At 30.0% G+C, this 17834-nt stretch overlaps 1 protein-coding gene across 1 annotated transcript in view; it reads left to right on the top strand.

Annotated features, from left to right (window-relative positions):
- LOC124957993 (phosphatase and actin regulator 2-like) overlaps nt 1-15838 on the top strand; it is a 119364-nt gene extending 103526 nt beyond the window's left edge. Inside the window, exons 6-15 of the mRNA XM_047515647.1 lie at nt 7590-7790; nt 9332-9562; nt 9843-10092; nt 10806-10838; nt 11943-12088; nt 13832-13988; nt 14093-14148; nt 14990-15093; nt 15387-15559; nt 15659-15838. Of these exons, the coding sequence (XP_047371603.1) occupies nt 7590-7790; nt 9332-9562; nt 9843-10092; nt 10806-10838; nt 11943-12088; nt 13832-13988; nt 14093-14148; nt 14990-15093; nt 15387-15559; nt 15659-15674 (1367 nt within the window). The 3' untranslated portion in view covers nt 15675-15838. The remainder of the gene's footprint in view (nt 1-7589; nt 7791-9331; nt 9563-9842; nt 10093-10805; nt 10839-11942; nt 12089-13831; nt 13989-14092; nt 14149-14989; nt 15094-15386; nt 15560-15658) is intronic.
- The last annotated feature ends 1996 nt before the right edge of the window (nt 15839-17834 follow it).

Here is a 17834-nt window from a genome sequence, read left to right as displayed (position 1 = left end):
AATTCGATTTTATTTACGTTAATAGAGATATTATCTTTTCCCTCTTCTTCTACCGAAAATAAAAAACAATGAAAGTACCATTAAATATACAATAAAATGAAGTTATTTTTTGTTTACAATTTGTAAAATTGCTAAGATTCTAAGGATATAGTAATATATTCATATCCCTATAAAAACAATAACATCGATTGTGCATTATGTGTGCTGCAACTTTCGATCTTGCAAAATAAAAAAAAGAGAGAACAAATGCTATATATGCACTAGAAAAAAATCTAAAGTTTTTTATAACGATATATCCATCACGTACGTAGATGCACATAAACAACACGATGATAAGTAAAAACTATAGATTTGAGTTAAAGCATATTAGTGTTCTTGATGTGCTTTAATTGTGAGATTTCGAAAAATATATCAATTTCCTTTTATCAATGTATTTTCAAGCGATCGACTAAGAGAATGAGAGAGAGAGAGAGAGAGAGAGAGAGAGAGAGAGAGAGAGAGAGAGAGAAAGAGAGGAATAGAAAAACTTTTGTTCGATGTTACTGAAAAAAAATTGCGCAAACTCTTTGGTTCTCTAATCTGTAAATAAAGAATCTTTAATAATCTCTTGAAAAATATACATTAACGTTTCTCAAGAGAATACTTTTATAGTGATAGATTCTCCTGTAATTTCATAATGAATTATACAGAAACAATTATATAATAATATTATTAATAAATTTGTTTACTATTTCTTTATTTTATATATAAACATATATTTAATAATAACCATAAGTTTAATAATAACCATAAATCAATAAAAAAAAATCTAAAGAATTATCTATCATCTTCAAATCTCTTTTCAAATTTCTATGTTCAAATGCCAATGTATTCTTATCAAAAAAAATTAGAAAACGATAGACAGAAAGAGAGAAACACAACTAGAGTTTTGTATTATGACTACGTGATTAAGGTACCAGCGAACATCGAGTGGTACCAGCTTCGTCTTATCCGTTGGAAAGTAATAACAGCGTTCGTTTGTTCCCGAACAAGATCTGCCATAAATGTAGCTGAAATGATTCGAACTAGCTAGGAGAAAAGGTAGAGAGAGTAGGAAAATAAAGATAGCAAAGGATATAGGATTGGAGAAAGGAAGGAGAGGGAGAGAGAGGCAGAGCCCAAAGCACTCTCGAAACTCGAGAAGGCACATAAACAATGTTTCTTCCGGATAACGTCGCCGTTTATTACGTGCATTGTTTGTATCTTCTCTATATATTGCAGTAAAACTTTTGAATCTCAGTCGGTTATCTTCTAACTACTATCCGTCTGTCTTTCTAGATAAATCGTTAACTCTTCTCGAAAATCTGTAAAATGATCGTTTTACAAATTGAAGTCGTTAATTTTTCAATGTATATTTTTTTCAGGGGAAGAAAAGAATTTTTATCATTATGAAAGAAGTTTGTGGGAACTTATGGTTATTATTAAATATATGTTTAGATATAAAATAAAGAAATAGTAAACAAATTTATTAATAATATTATTATATAATTGTTTCTGTATAATTCATTATGAAATTACAGGAGAATTTTTTTTTTCTTTTTAGGAAAATCCGTAACAGAACGCAAATAGGTTTCCCATAATTTTTGTCAAGTTTCTATTTTGACAAAATAAGTATTTTGTCTTCTTACATTATGTAACACTTTAAAGTATTAACAAGACACATAATTTATTTCTCCTAATCCTTCTCCTTTTCGTTCCTCTTTCCTCCAAAATGAGTTAACCATCAAGGTTTCGGTATGTTAAAAAGATATAAAGGTGGGCGAAGTCAAGGACAAAGTAAGGTTACACGTATTCAAACTCCCTCTTTATCTCTTTCTCACTCTGGTTTATTCGAAGTATATATCACAGATGGATATCTTATGGATTACGACTACCACGGAATATTTGGTACAATAGCGATGATTAATTTCTTATTTATAGTGTTCCATTAGTCTCAGTCGAATGAAACATCCATTAAGATATCCATACCGATTAACGCGAGAATAACAATGAGTGTATCCTTAATTTCTTCATGAAGTAATACGAGAGTATCATGGTGAAAATAGAAAGAGAGAAAAACACTATAAATCAAATGTGGCAATGAATTTTTCTACATGTTCTGTGTAAACAGGTTTATTTTACGAATTGAACGATACAATTAGTAAACTGACAACGTCGATCTTTTTTTACGATATTTTAAAGGGATGGTATTGTCATCGAAGAGTATGAGAAAGAGAGAGAGAGAGAGAGAGAGAGAGAGAGAGAGAGAGAGAGAGAGAGAAAGAAGAAAAGAGATTGATGCCGTCGCATGGAAGAGGAGAGATCGACAACAGCATTGTTCGCTATTTCTATATTGCTCTCGGATTTTCATTCTCGCGAGAATGCAACGTCATCGTATATAATGTTGATCCAAGCGAATGCCTTGTGGCATTTGACGCATTCCTTAGGTATTCCCTAATGTTTTTTATTTATTTATTTTTGTTATTATTTATTTCTTTCTTTAAGCTACATGTACAAATATTATATATTTAATGAGAAAATAAAGAATAGAAATACATTTCGTTTAATCAATTTTGGTTTTAGACTTATCAAATTCGTCTGTTCAAGTATTTCTCTCTCTCTCTCTCTCTCTCTCTCTCTCTCTCTCTCTCTCTCTCTCTCTTTTAATTTTATTTTCGATCAATGATTGAGAAAAATGGCAAACTTTTCGGATTCATTTCACTTCAACAACTTTAGTTTCAAGTGTTGTTTCATCGAATAGAATTGTTCTCTTTCTTTCTTTCCTTATCTCTTTTATTTTATTTTATGAGTGACATTGAGAAAAGAAATTATGAACTTCACGAGTCCATTTCACTTAAACAACTTTTGTTTTAGACGTTACTTCATCGAAGCAAGTATTTCTCTTTTTTTCTTTTTGTTTGTTTTAATTGATCTTGAGAAAGGAAAATGACTAACTTGTCGCTCTAACTAAACGAAATTTTGTCGACAATATAACGAAAGAGCTATGTGTCAGTGCCAAGGGCAGCACGTCACGGAAGTAGCTAGGCTCTATTCATAGTCGCGTTTGTCATATGGTACACGTTCATGTTTTTACTCACGAGAGAGATGTTCTCTCTTTTCTTCTTGATGATGTATGAGAGCGTATTTTTTTGTTTTATTATTTTTATGAGAATAAACATTTAGATCGATTAAACACATGTTATCGTCATTCATAGTTTAAAAAATGACATTGTTGATTAATTTTATACTTTGTTTTTATGTAACAAATTGTATAAATTTGCTACATTTCAATAACTAAGATAACTCGGAATCTGAAATAGTGTCGATAAATAATATAATAATTGACTTTTCATTATAAAAGTAATTTTTATTTATATATTAAAAAAAGCAAAATTACACGTGGATTTAATTTATACAATGAAATTTATCTTTTATAAGAGCATATGTGTAATGGATAATACTTTATTTTCCTTTATTGTTTAAAGTAAAAGATATATTATGGTTCGTCATCTTTTACTTGTTTGTGATCATTTCAAAAGTACTCATAATTCAATATTTGCTTTCTATACTATTAAAATATTAAATATTTAATAATAGATCGTAAAAATTTCTTTAGCTTTGATAACTGATACTACTGTGAAATATTATTTTATTGATGTTTTTTAAGTCGAATAAAATCAATTATCTTTATTTGTTTTCTTTTTTAACACTTCTGTAAAAACGATATTGGTATCAATTATTGATATATTAAAGTTTGATATATAAAATTTTGTTATAAAACTTTTGTTATTAAAATTTTATGATGGATGTATTTAATTACTATGTGTATATATTTAATGGCAATTTTTCTGATAGAAAAAACCGTCAGTAAAATCTGCATTCGTTTTAGTAGACTAACTTGGCAGCAAAGACTTTGCAGAAGAATTAAAAATAAAGTGATCTTTCCTTTTACGAAACTGTCATACGCAGCTTGCGATCGATATGTTTGAGAAAGGCAATCCGTGGCATTCGATTCGATATTTTAAGAAACAGGCGGATATGAAAAGAAACGAAGAGGGAGAGGGAAAATCAATCATACACATCCGAAGGTCGACTCGTAGAATCTTCGCGCAATTCGTTGGAGCTAATTTTCCTGCAGTAATTCTCACACAGCCACATCTATTTTCATCGCACGATGAGTTTCTACTTGTTTCTAGAGGCAGTCTCGGATAAGCGTCTCGACAAAAGAGACGCTTCGAACTCAAGAAAAAGAAAGAGGAAGAAAATGTCGCGAACAACATTCTTTTAAATAAACAGAGAGAATGGAAAATTCGAGCATTTTTCGTCTAGATGAGTTGATTCTCATCGAATAAATTGTATCGTGCATTCATTTTGGCAAGGTATTTAAAATATAGATAACTATTTAACATTACAATTATAAAATCCATTAAAATTGTTTTCAAGTACTTGTCAAATTAATGGATAATAAAAAATAGATTGGCAGTTTTAATATTAAACCGATAGTGATTTCTATCTTTCTAGTGCCACTTGCATTAGAAAAACTAAAAAAACAATTTTGTATTAGTAAGATTATTTCATTTTATATAATAAGAATAAGTTCTTATCAAATCAAATATATTTAAGAAATGATGTACATGCATACATACATACATACATACATACATACATACATACATATGCAGTACTCGATTCGAGCACAAAATGGTCAGATTTGACAATTTGGTCTAACGATCAGTTTTGTTGCTTTGATTGAACATTTCTTGTTTCTGAACTAAGAACTTCTGATTTTTATTTGCAATCAATTCCATTTCCTGAGCAAGTCTGAACACAAATAAAAAAAAAGCAGAAAAAAGGAGAGATTTTCTTCAGTAACCATTAATTCTCTAACAACTTTACGTATTCTTGAGCTATTAATATGCATGCGTATATATAACGATAATCGTCGTCTTTTCATTCCTCGTAGCTCGATCGTTATTAACATTTCCCTCTTTTTTCTCTTTCTCTCTCTTTTTATTATGGCTGATTCAATAAATTGATGTCAAGGAGATAAAACTGAGCTATACTTATTTGAAACCATGAGACACGACTCTATCATCTTATCGTTTCTTTTTCATTCTTTCTTTGTTTTACTTTTTTTATTATTGTTAGATATTCCTAGATGTTTTGATAGATAATAAGATAAACGGATATCTTATTAAACATTATTAACACGATTACGATTAATCGAATATTTAGAAATCGATTCATAACAATCTCTCGATCAAAATATCTACTCTTTCATCGAAAATTATATAATCGATTGATTTGAATTCTATCCAATTAGTCGGTTAATTGTAGTTTGTGTTGTATGTGGATTAGATTTTTTGTGATATTATTATATGTATATCTCGCGTATTGATTATTGGACTAATTACCAAATGATGATCTATACGAAGTATTCGATTATATATGTCTAGTTTTAATACATATTGATTTTTTTATTTTACAATAATTCTCTTTAAGAATTTTGTCTCTTTATCGATTTCGAATGTACATATTGCACAATTTGAAAAATATCAATAATTAATGTATCTATAGATAAATCAATGACGTCGGTTTTATCTTCCACTGTGCTTATTTATAAATAATAGAAATTAATATAACGGTTAAAAAACGAGTAAAAAACGAATGGTTCCCAATTTTCGATGGATATTAAATATCCATTATGTATAATTATCAAAGAATAATAAACAATTATTGAGAAGCTTTTTATTAGGAGTATTCTCACTTTATTATTTACACATAAATATAACAATTTACGTGTGCTTTTATAGAAATGTTACTTAACTCATAGTGATTTTTTTTGCTAAAGTACAGAGATAATGATAAGATATAGAAAGTAAGATTAATTCAAATGGTAGAAAATTTCTGGTCAGAATTTATAATATACAAATATACATAAATACTTGTTTCTTCTTTTTTTAATATGCGATTCTCCAAGATCGGAGAATTTCTTCTTCAATGAGAATGCGATGAAATTCGAATTGTGTTGGCTCAATGCGTTTATAGGTTTACCTTGTCCTCGAAAATGAGAAAAGCTAATGAGGCGAAGAGAAAGGAGAAGAAGAAAAAAGTAAGAGAGGTAGCAAAACGATGTCACATTCGCCAGTTTCATTCGCTAGTTAGAAATTTCATTGGCAAGGATCCAAATTGTCATCAAATATCTTCGAATTCAAGAAACTATCGAATCGACTGATTTGTGAAAGGAAAAAGAAAAAAGTGAAATTTAAAGTAGGATAGATAAGTAAGGAAGATAGGGAAAAATAATGATTGTGATGAGAAAAGGAGAAAGAATGCCAAAATGAACTTCCAATCTCGTTTTTGATTCGATTGAAGCCATAGCTAGCGAGACCACTGTTCCATTTTCTTTCTCAAACAATTCACTTGAATAGCGGATACTAGCCATCATGAGATCTACATCTCTCTGAGTCATAGAGAAAGAGAGAGAGGGGGGAGAGGAAAAATGTAAAGGGAAAGTTTATTGCTTTAATTTTTTTCACACTAATTCTATTGTAACGTGCCGAAAAAAATTGAGAGAAGAACATCCAAATGAAATGATTCGTTTTTTGTCACAAGAGATATTGTTCGAAAAGAATAACACTAAAGCAGCAATCGTGAAAGAAAGGAAATCAAGAAAGAAAGCAACCAATTGATCTGGTTATTGCACGTGTATTTTGCAATTTGATGATCATCCAACTTCTCCGCCGATGAATTGTGGAAGACTCGAAAATAGAGCAAGAGGGAAGACCGATCATACTGGTCATCGAACTCGATAGCTCCTACTAAATTCGCTTTTTCCGATTTGGGTGGCAATAAATTCATGCCACACGTTATTCAACGTCGACATTTAAACAGAAAGAGAGACAAAGAAAGAGAAAGAAACAAATAGGCGAGGCATATAAATTAACATGCAAATTAATCGTGGTTTGTCCGCCATCATAAATTTCGATATTCTGTATTTTTTATAATAAAACATTAGAACAAATTGTAATAAAACTAATTGTTTTCTTTTTTTAATTTTACAATTTTAATGTATGGCATAATTAGTTCTGGAAATTTGAATAGAAACGGTCTTGTTTTATTTCCAATGTAGTAATAGTGTAGTAGTGTAGTAATAGTATAGGTAGTAACATTAGTAGAAACTTTATCGTGTCGGGCAAAAATGCATGAAGTGGTAACGCCTTAATGATAACATTTGGTCTTTGATCACACACTTTTCTCTAATTATAAACGTAAATGAGATAAACGAAAAACAATTTACGAATTAATCAGTCCCATCCTTAAGAAACTTGATCAAATGAATAGATTTATGTTTGAAAGGACAACGAAGTTTGTGTGAGCAAATTCAACTCTATCAAAAAAGTCGAAAGGAAACTTTTCTCTGAGCGTAGATCTTATTATTTCTATTATTTTTTATCTTTCTAAATAGAAAGAGAAGAAGAAAAAAAATAGACGAAAGAAGGAGAAAGAAGGTGGGAAAAAGAAGTTTCTTGGGCAGTCTACGTCGAACTCGTTTTTCTTTTCTGTTGCAGAGCCGAAGAAGGAAAAAACTGAACAGAGTGCAAATGGCGCGGTTTCGCCAAGTGGTGAGATTCAGGTCAATCAGGGCACAACGACAAGCGTTACGGTGCCTGTTTCAGATACGACCACAAATACAGGGGATCAACAAAAGCCGCATAGGCCAAGCACCCTCGATGCTAGGGTTGTAGCCAGGAGACTGATCTTGTTCGACAGTGAGTATATATACGGAAATATCATCATTGTTTCTTGTTCTTTCGGCTCAGAGAAAAGTTTGTTCTTTTAAAAAAAGATAACAAAAACTAAGTTGCTTTTCTTTTCTATGTTTTTTTACGATAGATTCGTTGCGAAGATAACTTTGAATGATTGTATTCGTGACTGTTATAATGTTGACTATTTATAGCTATATAGCGACGGCAATATTAGATATGTATTTTATTTTTTTTCTTTTTAATCTACGATATTCTAAAGGGGTTAAGAATTGTTAAAAAGTTTAGATATCTTATTTTATAATTTTCGATATATATCACAACGACGACACAATGATTATTGGTAGAATATAAGATAGAAATAAAGAAATAAACCCAAATAAGAAAGAGAAGAAAGGAAAAAGGAAAGTAAGGCAGAAATCTCAGCAAAATCTTTTAATAATTTTCTATTACATTGTCCTGTGAGGTAGAATATATTGGATTGACCACAAATTCTTCTAGAGTGAGAAGAAAAACAAGAAGAAAAAGAGGGAGAAAAAGATAGATATAATGAATTACAAAAAGATTGGCACTTCCTTCAGAAATATTAAAAAAAAAAGAAGTTTCGACATTGTGCTCTTGGATTACAGTTGTGAGAGAAACAGTGAGAGAGAAAGAGAAAGAGAGAGAGAGAGAGAGAGAAATTTGTACAACGATACGTAATTTAAAATTACTTTTATTATTTCTAATTTCAATATCAGATGAAAGAAGAAGTGAACAGTGCAGTTACAATAGTACGATGTTAATTATAAATCATTTAAAGCGTAGATAAAAGAGAGAGAAAGAAAAAAGTTTCTAACATTTCGAATACGCACTATCATGTTTAAAACCGAATAATGCGATATTAAGGCTTTATTTTAATAGCGTTGGCGGATTAAAAAACAAATAAAAATAAATAACAATCCCTTGTGGATATTATAACTTTCACGATAAGAATTCGTGATAGCTGAAATATTTCGTGGTGGACAAACGATCGCTTCTCACAGCAAGATCAGTTTGTTAGATTTTGCCACTTTATCGTGGGATATATATATACACATACATGTACCTATGTGTTTCGAAATGTTCGCCTTGGAAATAATTTTATCGACCTTATGAATTTTTCGATTATATAATATTCGAAAAAGAGAGATGATAGATGATATACAACATTAGGTAGATCGTTTTTGTAATTTGATAAGACAAAGATCTTTAAATCGTATGTTTGATCTCGATCTTCTTTCCAATGTCTAGTGAAATTGGATAAAGATGACTCGTTCCGTGAATATTTCGTAAGTTCTCTCGATGACAAGAAAAAGAGAGAGAGAATGACCGTTGCCAAGATTTTCTTGGCCTTGCAATATACCATCGACATGAATCACGTACTTTCGATCTCGAATAAAAAATCTTTAAAATAATTCTCACTTATTATTTGTCTCATTCTAAAAACTTCAGCTGCTGTTCATTGAAAAATTTTAATTGTTAAATAATTAATAACGCAATTAATCGTATTTTTTATTTAATTTCAGTGGAAAAGGCTGTTCTCGATCAAAGCGTCGAAAATCAACAGCAGATGATAGAGAGGTGTTATCCTTTACCACCTCAAAACACTCTGATGTTGTCAGAACTTCCGGAACCACCAATTCCCTTAAGCGAGATCGGACCGATTCCACCACCGCCTATGTTCAGCTCGCCGAGTCCCACATTGGTAACGAGGCAGCGACAACAACAAATCCCTTTATCGGATTGCGAGGACGAAGGTGAGATTGCTTTTATTTTCTTTTTTATTTTCAATAAACTATATCTAAATGTTCTATGTATATAGTACGAGCTGCTATTTTTTAATTAAAGCAAAAATTTTAATCAACATTAAAATAAAGGATTCTAGAAGAATGTAAAACTTCTTCGTATATTTTTGTGTATGCATCATAAAAATAGCTCGTTCGATGACGTAGAATGCTTGAAAAAAACACAACGAAGGATCATTTTAGTACCTGTTTTAATGTAAAACTGATATGACAGTGTACGTGTCCTTCGTAGATGACGAAGACATCGACGTGGAAGAGGAAGACGATAATCTTTACGTCTTTAGGGTGTCTCAACCAGATCCAGCGATTGATACATCTAGGATCGAAGAAATACCAGCGAAAGAGCCTAAGTTCCATGCAATACCATTGAAAAGTGCACTGAAGAAAAAGGGACCTAGTAGTGGCCCTGGAACACCGCAAAATACACCGACGCAGGAAAACAGGCCATTGACTCTTCGCCAAGAGCTCCACGCTTCATTCAAGTTAGTTAATCTCTATATGAGAGCACAACTCTAATAGCGAGCACTTAGAAACATATTCACCGGATTTTATGCGGATGCACGAAGAGTTCATGAATACAATGTGCACCGATATTTTTGCGGTTTCTTTTCATTCGTATTTTCAAAAGTCGGGTCTAGTCGACGAAGCGTCTTTCACGGAAAAAACAGAGAGAGAGAGAGAGAGAGAGAGAGAGAGAGAGAGAGAGAGAGAGAAAGAAAGAGAGAGAGAGAGAGAGAGAAATATAATTCCTCGAAAAATCCTATCTTTGAACTCTTCGTTCACGACTCGAGGATTCGCTTGGACACTTATGTCCGGGCGCTACATCCTCCTTGTCCCTGAATTCATTTCTATTTATTAAAAAAAGAAAGAAGAAAAAAAATAAACGAAAGAAAAAAAGATTTTTTGCTATTGATAAAATTCCATTATTTATCTATATTAGATTGATTGTTCAGAGAATAAGAAGGGAAGAATTTCGAGTTAATCTGGAATATCGTTCTATTCTTTACATGAGCTTTTCAAAGTTTTTCATTAAAATTGTGTAAAATTGAACGATGACGAAAGAATAGAATGATCGAACTATGTTCCAGCGTGAATCGTTCGAAGCATTTACATCGTACACCATCCCATCATGTTGAACCCATTACGACATATCAATCGCTAGTAAAACTATCGTATTTTTCTTATGCTTAACCAGAAGGCCACCGTTGAGGCCTAGGATGAGAATATGGTAATTGGACATTGGTCTAATTAAGCATGCGCGAACCGATGGTATATATTATATATAATATATGTATAAATATTGTATTTTGAAAGCCATGTGATGGTTGATTGCAAAGAACCAAAATGTTCTAATCTTTCCATTGACCTCTGTCTGCCTCTGTATCGAACGTCGAAAGCATGGAATGTTCGATCTTAAGCATGAGAAAACCTTAGGGATATTCATGAAAAATACTCTTTCATCTATTATGCTTTTCACATCAATTTATGTACATATATACATTTATTATACACGGTACGCCCCATTTTGCTATATGCACGTAATTATTTCTTATATCATACAAGTTTTGGTTTTTTTCCCTTTTTACACAACAACAATCAGTTATATATTTTGTAGTTTAAGAAATAATTATGAATGTGTTTTTAAACCAAACAGTATATAATATAATATGTATACTTTATCTCTCATAACGAAATAACCACCTAGCATCAAACAACGACCGATATTTCAATTTCTTATGTTAGAAAACCTCTACTTTTTGATCCCCTTCTTTTGAGTTTGTCCTACTTATTACCAGTACTTTATTTATACTAGTACTTATTACTGTCGAGAAACGAACGAGATGACGATACCATCTCGTATTTCATCTGGTTATCGTTAATTAATGAAAAGAATTATTTTATTATTAACACCAAGTCATGCAGTTGTTTCGAATTCAAATATTTACAATATGTGATAGAATTTCTTGTAATGAAAAATATCAAAATAACGAATTAAAACGAATGATATTGCTTTAGGTTTTATTATCAGTGTAATGTATTACAAATATCTTTCGTATTTATGACGATCGATGGATCATCAGGGCTTACAATTAGCTTTGTCATTTTAAGTTCGATCGTACAATCGCTTTTTGTCACTTGTATCATTGTATTGCATAGTTATCATTTTACTACTATTATTATTACTATTATTATTGTTTCCCATCCATATACGCATCTAAATTTTGAATATTATGTAATAGAGTAGAACATTAGTTTACATAGTATCAATCGGTATAATTTCGATAAAAACAATGAATTAATGACGAATTTTCTCTATCGTACATTCTTTCAGCAGTCGACCAGTCAGATTCGGACTTGCTCTGCCCTGTACGTTGGAAAATAAGGAGAATGCAAGGCCTTACGTTATCCGAGAAGACGTTGATGGTGATGGCAGTGACGGACAGGTTCTTTATAGGGATGAGTATGATGATGAAAAAAGTAAGAATCAATTGAGCAACTACATTGTATAATCTAGATACTATTTCTCGAAGGAATTTTTTATATAAGAATTTTATTCGTATAAATAAAAATATTTTATATTTATTTTTATATAATAATAAATAAATATATATGTATAATTTTTTATAATAATAAATAAATAGTAAAATTATTTAAATCAAATATTTATAGTTATTCGAATAAAATTCTCATAATTTTTATTTTAATTGGGGAATATCTGAGGTTGTTTTACAAAATAAGTGCAATTACTTTTTATCATTGTAAACTTTCCTTTAATACTACACTTACAGACTTGTCAATTTAACGGAATGGATATTTCATACTTAAAGATATAGAAATAAAGATATTATTTATAGTAATTTATCTTAATTTTAATTGATGTAATAATATGAATTAATGTTATAATAATAAAAATCACATGTTTATGTATTGGTTTCAGTAAAAGTACATATATAAATAATGTCTGTAAATTTAGTGTTAAATTTGGTGCTATATTAAAAGCGCACAATTTAAAAAGATTACAACATAATATTTCGAAATAATGACTGACAATAAGAGACAATAAAATAATATAAATATCACTAATAAAATTCATGATCCTTCGTACGATAAAAAACTAGATAATCATGTAGCCACAAATTAGTCACAAAGTAAAAAAAAAGATCATTCTTCTCATAAAACAACTGAATTAAGTCATTCATAGAACTCTCGATCGATTATTATAATTCTTTATAACATAAATTTTTCATGCCAAATATAGATGTATACCTATATATAGCGTGTCCCGAAATAAATGGGAAATATTGTAGGGTGGGGGACTTTAGCACATCAAAACAATAAAAAAGTTCATATAAACATATGTCCTAATTAATTTTGTTTTCGAATTATAGCGAAATTTGTATTGCAATAATTCTTTCGTTAAATGGTCGTAACATCTTCGTCAACAAATTGAACTGTTTTTAGCTTCTGGATACATGGAGAGATTAAAATAGTCATTGGTAAGACATCTGCAGGTTTTTAGTCAGATATGAGGTCATTTAGAACATCTCTTATACAAATAAGCATATAGAGTTTGTTGAAAATTAAATCCGCTATAAACTTAAGAACAAAATCATATAGGATATATGTTTATATGAGCTGTTTTATTGTTTAAATTTGTAAAACTTACCCCTAAAATATTCTACTTATTCTGAGTCACCCTATATATAATAAATTTGCAAAACGAGCGAAACAAGTTCCGCACAATTTCAAATCAGCCTTCGTCGACAAAACTAATTATATTTTCGCGCGAGCGTAAGCAAACGTATTACGTCGCCACTACGTAAAGTTACATAAACCTTGAAGATAGCTGGCAAACTTTAATATCTTCTCGATGTTTGTACTATTGTTGTCTCTGATTTTTTAGATACTTGCCTCCGTCTGTCTTTTTTTAACGCTCTTTTATCTTTCTCTTCCTTTTTCTTGTTTTATTTCTTATCACATTGTTTGAAGCGATGAAAGAATGTTGTCGATTTGGATCGCCTCGACTTTATCGCTTACATGTGTTTCAATCGAATTGATCAACAACAAAACTTCTTTTCTTCAATGGTCTTTTAATTTCTCGCCGGTAAACCAAGGTTAAGGAACGAAATAGAAAAGAAAATTGGAGGTGGAGGCGAAAGCAAATAAAAGGAGGATAGTTCGAAACATTCAAAAATAATAGAAAACTGTTTCTTCTTGCAGCTCGACTGGCAGCTAAAATCGCACGCAAAGAATCACTTTCGTTAAAACTAGCCCTCAGGCCTGATAGACAGGAGCTCATCAATAGAAATATTCTTCAGTTACAAACAGACAATGAAAGGCAAGAAACGAAGGAGGCTATTGGTGCTCGGCTTATCAGGTAAAATGATTCTTTCCTTCTTTTTGTTTTTTCTTTTCTATAGTTATGTATACATTAAATATTGATAGTTGAAAAATTGTGATATAAAATCATTTGTATTTCAGGCGACTGAGTATGCGTCCTACTCAAGAGGAATTAGAGGAACGAAATATTTTAAAAAGTAAGTTTCTTCATTTATAATTACATTTTAATTCCTTGGATAGCGACTTGCAGAAATTTTCCACGTGGATCCAAGATACACCGAAATATTGTGACTGCTTACTGCAACGATGTCACATCTTTTCCTAAATTAAATAAAAAATTGTGTACTTATCAGTCGCGGATCAAATATTTGAGCTGATAATGAGTAATTAAAAAAAAATAATAAATTTTATACTTAACTCTAATCAATCTATAGTAGCACAACAAAACACAAAATCCAAATTAAAAAGTATAATTTTATTTAAAACTAATGTAAAATTTGCTAGTACTTTTAAAATGATAATTTGTTTATGTCAAGTTTGTTTTTATAATGTTATTACTTATATTATATTATTATTTATAATGTTATTACATAAGTAGATAATTAAATTTCTTACATATTTTGAGATTTCATTGGAAAATGAAATATAGATAAATAACAATATTCTATTTATCTAATTTCAAGATTTTAAGATGTTTTTTCTGTTTTGCAAAGATTTGAAATCTCTCTTTTTTTTAATAATTTACAAAACTTTACTGAGATTTTTCTCACGGAACACAGAGTGATCCACGGGTCACCAGCTCGCTGATTTATTGTGTTTCAACTGATAATAACTTCATCAAATAACTTTATACCGGACAAATACTTGCAAATTTAAATTTGATAAATATTATTTCGATCTATAGAAGAGTTATTTTCATTATTTTGCACTTTAGCACAAAAAATGCATGACGAATCTAACTCGTCAAATATACTCAAGAAATTAATTCTTATAAATATAATAAATATGATTAATAATTATGTATTATATTTTTTTTAGAACAAAGTCCTGCCGAGGAGAAGAAGCAAAAGGAAGAGAAAAAACGATATCTTTTAAGAAAGCTTAGTTTCCGACCAACCGTCGAAGAACTTAAGGAAAAGAAGGTATTTAAAGGATGAACAATTAAATAGAGAAACGTTGTATATCGTCATAGATCATATCTTATTTGCTCTATAATCTTGGAGCATCTGGAGAAATTATGAGAAGTAATGAGTATAGAGGTTAATTAACTAATTTCATTTATCTTTCGTATATATTTAACAATTTGTCCAAATCAGTAATATGATTATTATAAGAAAATGAATATCTTAGATTTACGTAAATAAAATAAATAAATAAAAAAAAATGATTTTCGATTTGATAGCGTAAAAAGTAAGATACTTTGTCTGTTTTATAGATCATCAGATTCAACGATTACATCGAAGTTACGCAAGCTCACGACTACGATAGGAGAGCCGATAAGCCATGGACACGATTGACTCCAAAGGATAAAGCAGCAATTAGGAAGGAATTGAACGAATTCAAGAGTTCCGAGATGGCTGTACACGAAGACAGTCGACACCTTACCAGGTAAATAAAACTAAATGAAACCAAGTAATTGACACCTTTCTTTTCGATCATTATTAATTCAATATTAGTGCAATATTATAAGACTAATTTCATTTGTAGATTCCATAGACCATGACAATTGCAATGTGTAGAGGTGATGCAGTGTGGTGCAGGTGTAGTAAGTGAAGGTGCAGTGTGGTGGCCACGTGTTGAAGTTGGATAAATCGAGTTTGCGTCTGGGTTGCGTAATTAAATAGCGGAATACGCCATAATCTACCAGTGATTGAAGATGATGAAAAAGGAAGAAAAATACTTTGACGTTGCTAAATCGTGTCGCCGGTTATTGTTCATTCGCGCATCGTTTATCTATTATTCGCAACAACCATCGTCGTCGTCGTCGTCATCATTGTTATCTTCATATTGTTCTCATCATCCGGCGATCCATGACTCGCAATGTCAACTATGCTTTGTTTAGCGTTCTCGCAACGCTATGAAGATTGTGATAGGGTGGTTTGCCTAATTTAAAGAAAATAAATTTTGGGGGATCACTCGCCGAAATACTACATTTTTTCTTAGGGAACGTTCGCATCTACGCTCATTATTTTATATTTTTTTAAACTTTTATTTTATTTTTTTTTAAATATGCCTTCTTTCCCTTGTTCTTATGCTCTTCTACCTTCTCTCGTATAGTATTCTTCTCGTTAATTTCACAACGCAATTGTATAATTCATTTTCAAAACGTTTTTAATCACGAATTTTTAATGGTACGTAATTGTTTTATAATTTTTCATTAGTCGATGTAATATTTTAAACGATGACGAACGCGAAATTTTAAGATATATATATATATAATAATAAGATATTAATATATATATATATATATATATATATATATATATATATAATATTAAAGCACGTAGGTGAAGGATAATTAAGTAGTTACGAACATTTTTCGTTACACGAACGTTACACGAACGTATATGCGGACGAATCCTTACACATATACGAAAAAAAAATTATCTATGCCAATCAATTTTGTCACCTGGCATCATCATCCACATAATAGTTTAATTCTACCGAATTTAGTTACTTTCCTTAAAAGAATTAATCTTTTCATCTTCATAGTCTTTCAATTTTTCTATTCTTTGACAAAATATTTTTATTTCTCCATTGATCTATTAATTATGCGCTACTTCCTTTTTTACATAATATAAATAAATATAACAAAAATAAATAAATAAATAAACAGATATCGTTCATATTTCAAGAAACTATGACAATCGATAAGAATATTCGATCGACGAAGAAAAAAAAGAAAACAAAGAAAAAAACACAATTAAGAAAGAAAAAACACCTTTCCTTTACTGCCAGGTATTATTTTTCTCATAGGGCTTGAAGACCAAACGCTAACGACTAAATATAAATAATGTTCTCTGTTTAAACGATGCATATTGTGCAATTCTACTCTGTATAGGAATATACATATGTACGTTAGTGATTTATTATTATTATTATTATTTTAGTATTGTTACTTATTATTATTCTTATTTTTATCACAAGCTCAGTTTGGTTTTTTTGAGAATATATAGCAGACTTTCTTGGTCAAGCTATACTTCTCAACTATTATTTATAGTTGATGATAGCGTCACTGAGAAATTATTATTATTATTATTATTATTATTATTATTATTATTATTATTAATATTAATATTATTATTATTATTATTATTATTATTATTATTATTATTATTATTATTATTATTATTATTAATATTATTAATATTATTATTATTATTATTATTATTATTATTATTATTATTATTGCCATTTTTATCATTATGGTATTATTTTCGATCACACAATTTTATTTGCAAAAAGAATATAATAAAAAAGAGAAAAGAAGGTAATACGTCAACGTACATGATGTATATGCACACATATATGTATATAAGACAGAAGCATCTTTGTTGTTTAAAGATTATCTAATCAAAAAGTTTTTAAGAGAGGATCAAAAAAGAAAAAATAAATGAAAAATTGGCTGAGCGAAATCGCCAAGATGAACTGGAATTCTTGATTTCTGATTGTAATTTAAAAGAAAAAATAAGAAAAGTCGAATGAAGTAAAAAAAGAAAAAAAAATATAATGGGTGAACTTAGAAAAAGATTAGAGAAACTCTCGCATTTCGTTTATAATTTTCAGCTTATAACTCCGCTTGTAAATTTTTGACTCTTTCCACTTTAACCCAAAATTACGGGTTTTATATTTACGTTATAAAATATATGAGGAAGAACAAAAA

The sequence above is a fragment of the Vespa velutina genome, chromosome 2 (genome assembly GCF_912470025.1).
Source record: "Vespa velutina chromosome 2, iVesVel2.1, whole genome shotgun sequence".
NCBI classification, from domain to species: Eukaryota; Metazoa; Arthropoda; class Insecta; order Hymenoptera; family Vespidae; genus Vespa; species Vespa velutina.
This window is presented reverse-complemented; position numbering and strand designations above follow the sequence as displayed.